Raw genomic sequence first — 5,419 nt, 5'->3', positions numbered from 1 at the left:
TTTCTTTTCTCTCTCTCTCTCTCTCCTTGGCCGCTTTCTGTCTTTCTTTCTTTTTCTCTCTCTCTCTTTCCTTGGCTGTCTACCACCACCCCTTGCCTGCTCCCCCTCTCCAGCAGTAGCCCTTCTCCCTTCGTTTTACCTCTCCCATCCAGCAGCACCTCTTCCCTGCCCCCCAGCCCAGCAGTATGCCTTCTCTCTTCCTTTTACCTCCTCCCCCTCCCCCCCGTCTAGCAGCACCTCTTCCCTGCTCCCCCTGTCCAGCAGTAGACCTTCACCTTTCTCTGCTCCCCCTGTCCAGCATCCGCTAGCCCGGGCAGCCTCGGGGCTTTTGCTAGGCCGTCCCACCTCGCATTATCGAAGTGGGCCGGCCTAGCAAATGCCTCGCAGCTGCTGCGTTTGCTGGTCGGGGCTGAGAAGAGGCATCCCGGCAGCTCAGGAGTCAAACCGCCGCTGAAATTGCTGTCGCAAGCCTCCCCATGTGCCGGAAATCGAATTTGGCACGGACGGACACAGCACGGTGGCAGGGATCACAAAACCCTAAGTTTGCATGCGCGCTTAGGGTTTTATTATAAAGGATTATTATTATTGTTGAGGAGAGTGAAGCTGTTTTTTGTTTTTAATCTAGCTCTTAATTCATTTCGCCATTACTTCCACTATCCCATGATGGATCTGTCTGCAAACTGTGAAGCACTTTAAACAGCTACAGCTATACTGAAATTTTCTCCACGCTATTCCTGTGTGTTTAATATTTTGGCAGGCAAGGTATCCATTGAGAAGCAAAAAGAGGGGGGGGTGGAGACTGGAGGCTGAGCTTGGGCTTTTTTTTTCCTGTTGTAGATTTTCAGTCTGTGGGGTTTCTACGGTCAAGGAGCAGAAGCCAAGAAGCTCTGTTGCCTAAATGTGAATGAGTTTACTGCAAAAGCGGACTGTGTGTGTGTGTGTGTGTGTGGATGATTTGCTGAGACAGACATGGAGTCCACCTTCCATGATATATAGAGCTAGGGGGAGGTATAAATACCCACTAAAAGACAAACACCCAGGGACCTGTCTCCGCCAGGCATTTGGAGAGGCGCCCTTACAAAAGCTAAGATAAACAGTTTATCAGCAGACGAATGTACAACTCCTGGTCCGAGACAAATACCCATATACTTTATGAAAATATTGAGTGGAGTTGTAATGATCTTTTTATCTAGGTGACTGGGGGGACTGGGGGGAAAAAATGAAAGGAGAAAAAAAGACAGCTATTACGGGCCTCAGAATCTTCAGTCTTTCCTTTATTGAAATTGTTCTACAGAAAGAGACGTGTGGCGGTAAAGAGTTTTGAATCAAATTTCCTTGCATGTTTCGGAAGACAACTGTTTTACAACCCCCCTCCCCCTCCCCAAAAAAACCAAACCAACTATGATGCGATGCTGTCACGACCACGGGCTTTGAGATTTGCCCTCTTTCTAGATGCAGGAATTTTGTTTAATCTGTATCTATAAAGACGGGGCAGAGGTGTTCTGTTATGAGTGTGGCACAGTGGTTGAAGCTACAGCCTCAGCACCCTGAGGGTCTGGGTTCAAACCCATGCTGCTCCTTGTGACCCTGGGCACGTCACTTAATCCCCTCATTGCCACAAGTATATGAGCCCACCAGGGCAGACAGGGGAAAAAATGCTTGAGGACTGGAATAAGTTCATGTACCACCATTCTGAGCTCCCCTGAGATAACAGTATAGAACATTGAATAAGTAAACAGTGTGAAAAGCTTCAGCCTCTGATAACCAGAGCTGGTACTGTGATGTCATAATGCCTCATTCCACCAAATCAGTGATGTCACAATGGCTTGATTGTCCTTTACTTGGCTCACTTTTACTATATTTTGATGTCTAGAGTGGTGCAGCGGTTAAAGCTACAACCTCGTCACCCTGAGGTTGTGGGTTCAAATCCATGCTGCTGCTCCTTATGACCCTGGGCAAGTTACTTAACCCCCCCCCCCCATTGCCCCAGGTACATTAGATAGATTGTGAGCCTACTGGGACAGTCATGCCAGCATTATAACATTTTATTAAAGAAATGCAATAAATACATAAAACTAGAATACAGTAAAATAGTCATTACATTTAAATTTACCATATTAACTTCTAATAAATGTTTATCATTCCTTCAAAATAAATTTTTCAAATTACCTATTACAACTCTCAGTATATTCCCTCAATTTCTGACCCCCCCCCCTTATCCTCTAACCCCCATCCCCCATATCATTGTTTTAATATTATTACAACATTATAATAAATGAATTTTAAACAGAAATACAGTTCAATTAATTTAACACATATTAAAATCATCCTTCCTATTCCACCCCCCCCCCCTACCCTAGAATGAAAGGTGCGATGCCAGCATTTAAAAAAAAAAATTTTGAAATGTAAAAATGTTATTTTTAACCAATGAACATCCATCTGTTACGGTTAGACAAACCTTATTTCAGGGGCACAGAACAAAGCGCACGTTTGTGAGTCCGGAACTGGCTGAAACGACTTCAGGGCACGTCATCCCCGTGGCTCAGGCGCTCTGCGGCCAGTAGAGGGCGCCCCGTTGCCTGCAAGAAGGAGCCCGGGGAGAGGGCGACGGAGGACGCGCCCCCGCAGGTCCTCCACTCAGGGAGAGGGAGGTGTCAGGAGGCTCTGGCCCCAAGCCAACAAGAGTGCCTAGTATGAATTACATCACGGCAGCGTGGAGCCGGGCAAATAAATCCCAGGACCCAGGTGGCTCTCACTTTGGCGTCCAGCGGTAGCGAAGGGGGGGAACATGTGCACGGGCAGCTGTTTCCGCGAGATCGGTCCGAAGTAAGAGACACCCCCCCCCCCCTCCGCAGCTATGAGACAGAGATCCTCTGAGAATTGCACGGAGAGCCACCGAGGACAGTGATTTTCTCCGGCGATCTGCAGTCAAAGCACAAGGTGGGCGACGCAGAGCGGGGAAACCTCCCCCCCCCCCCCCCCAAGTCTCTTCCAGCAGCAGTGAGAAAGCCTGAAATCGCAAGATAACAATAATAAGAACTTTTTTTTTTCTTTGCTTTCTTAGTACATTGGGCGAGGGTCTGCGGTTTCCATAGAGATGGTGGCGAAACCGAAGAAAATGTAGAGACGCCAATAGCCCTTTGGAGCCTGAAGGGAGGAGACGCGCGTCGGAGGGACCCTGGAAGCCGACGAAGTTGCGCTGCGTTGATCCTGCCGGCTATTCTCGGACAAGCTCTCTCGATGGCTTTTAGGCGCGCTTGAGCGCCTTGGGGCGAGGCAGCATGGTGACTCTTTATGCCCTGCTGGTTCTCCTGGGGCTCAGGCTGCAGGAAGGGGCTTGCCAGCATTACCTCCACATCCGCCCAGCTCCCAGTGACAATCTGCCCCTGGTGGATCTCATCGAGCATCCGGATCCCGTCTTTGACCCCAAGGAGAAGGATCTGAACGAGACCCTGCTGCGGAGCCTCCTGGGCGGCCACTTCGACCCCGGCCTGATGGCCGTCGCGCTGCCCGACGACCGGCACGGGCCGGAGGACCTGGGGGAGCTGGACCTGCTGCTCCGGCAGAGGCCCACCGGGGCCATGCCCGGGGAGATCAAGGGGCTGGAGTTTGACGAGGGACCGCAGGGCAAGAAGCAGAGACTGAGCAAAAAGCTCAAGAGGAAGCTGCAGCTGTGGCTGTGGTCGCAGACCTTCTGCCCCGTCCTCTACGCCTGGAACGACCTGGGCAGCCGGTTCTGGCCCCGCTACGTCAAGGTGGGCAGCTGCTACGGCCGGCGCTCCTGCTCGGTGCCCGAAGGGATGGTCTGCAAGCCGGCCAGGTCGGTGCATTTGACGATCCTGAGATGGAGGTGCCAGCGCAGAGGGGGCCAGAGGTGCACTTGGATCCCCATCCAGTATCCGATCATAGCCGAGTGCAAATGTTCCTGCTAAGCCCCGAACTAAGCACCGACTTTTCTGCAAAGACTGAGCTTTATTGGTGGTTGTGTGCATTGCACTCTCGTGTGTAAGAATGTCTCTGTGTGTGTATATATGGTACCAGTTGAAATTGTTATTAAAAGATCAGTATTATTCGTTAAATCAATAGCATTTACTGTACTTTCAAGACTATTATTCCAGTCCTTGCTAATTCTACCTGTATATTTATATTCCAGAGCTCTTCGCCTTGCGAAGTGTTTTTTTAAACAAAAAAAAAACTTTTATAAGGATAAGACTTTAAAGCTATTTTCCATTCTTCGGAAAGTGTGTGGCGTTCTGGACCTCAAGAAAGCATAAAGTATGATGTTATTTTGCTGTTATTGTAAATACAGAGAACAAAACGGACAGACGAATCATGGACGATAAGAGTATCCGCTATTTATTCTTTATATCCGCCTAGTAACGTGCAGTGCAAAAATTAAAGTGAACCACTAAAAGATGATAACCCCCTTGTATTTCAGCTCCGTTTCCACGTCCCTTGTGGGCTGTTCCGATGGTTTGTTGTTTTTTTTTCTGTATGTTTCATTGACTCAACTGTGAGCTCGTCCGCTTTCTGTTTTTTTTTTTTTCACCCTGTCTGGACCCAGCATGTCCGGATATACAATAAACTTGGGGTCTTGGTTGTGCAGAACAAACTCCCAGGCCCGGAGCCTAATCTTGTTTCAGGTTTACTGGGATTGGTTGCATTTTCGAATCAGAGTAAAGCGTGGCACACTTTTAAGTCTCAGCCTAGGTTATGGCTTCTGCGAGACCTCTGTGACACTTTAGCTCTGATGGATCCTAACGCTTTTCCCTCCCTAGGCTGAGACTAAAAGTGGCAAAACTTTTGCCCTGAGGTCTCTGCCACTTTTAGTCTCAGCCTAGGGGAGGGAAAAGCATTAGGATCCTTCAGAGCTAAAGTGTCACAGAGGTCTGTCGGAGCCATAACCTAGGCTGAGACTAAAAGTGGCACGGACCTCAGATTTTTAAGGACGTTCAGTTCAGATCCGTGAAGTCCGCTTTTTACCCCTTCCCCAGAATAAAAGCTAGGTTGGTGGGAGGTTGCATGCACGCTGCTTTCGGCTCTTTTCTCGAATCTCCAAATTTCCATGCAGTGTATCTGGGAGCCCTTCCCCCCCCCCTGAAATCGCCTGTCCTGAGGGAGGAGGGGGATGTGTAGAATGCAAATGTACACACGGTTTGCTGCGGCCTGACAATAGGACACGTGTCTTTCACACCTACCATTGTAGCCAGACGCAGCAGAAACTTGACCCCTTTGAGCTCCGTCTTTGAATTTTTTTTTTTTTTTTTCAGTGGTTGACACGTTATCCCACTTCATCTTAATTCGGGGCAGTCTCTTTTTTATATACTTCAAAGACACGATTAACCCTTTCCGCGCCTAAAGTCCACTTGGCAGAACTTCTGGCCTCATTTTTACAGGTGCCCGACTATCACTGCGTTGT

General features: G+C 48.9%; 1 protein-coding gene across 1 annotated transcript; it reads left to right on the top strand.

Annotated features, from left to right (window-relative positions):
- The first annotated feature begins 2,513 nt into the window (after positions 1–2,513).
- On the top strand, positions 2,514–4,486 carry NOG (noggin). Its single transcript, XM_033961512.1, has 2 exons — positions 2,514–2,940; positions 3,065–4,486. Exon 2 carries the CDS (start codon positions 3,282–3,284, stop codon positions 3,930–3,932), a length of 651 nt encoding a protein of 216 aa, XP_033817403.1. The 5' UTR covers positions 2,514–2,940; positions 3,065–3,281; the 3' UTR covers positions 3,933–4,486.
- The last annotated feature ends 933 nt before the right edge of the window (positions 4,487–5,419 follow it).

This window comes from Geotrypetes seraphini, chromosome 10, assembly GCF_902459505.1.
Source record: "Geotrypetes seraphini chromosome 10, aGeoSer1.1, whole genome shotgun sequence".
In the NCBI taxonomy this organism is placed as follows: Eukaryota; Metazoa; Chordata; class Amphibia; order Gymnophiona; family Dermophiidae; genus Geotrypetes; species Geotrypetes seraphini.
This window is presented reverse-complemented; position numbering and strand designations above follow the sequence as displayed.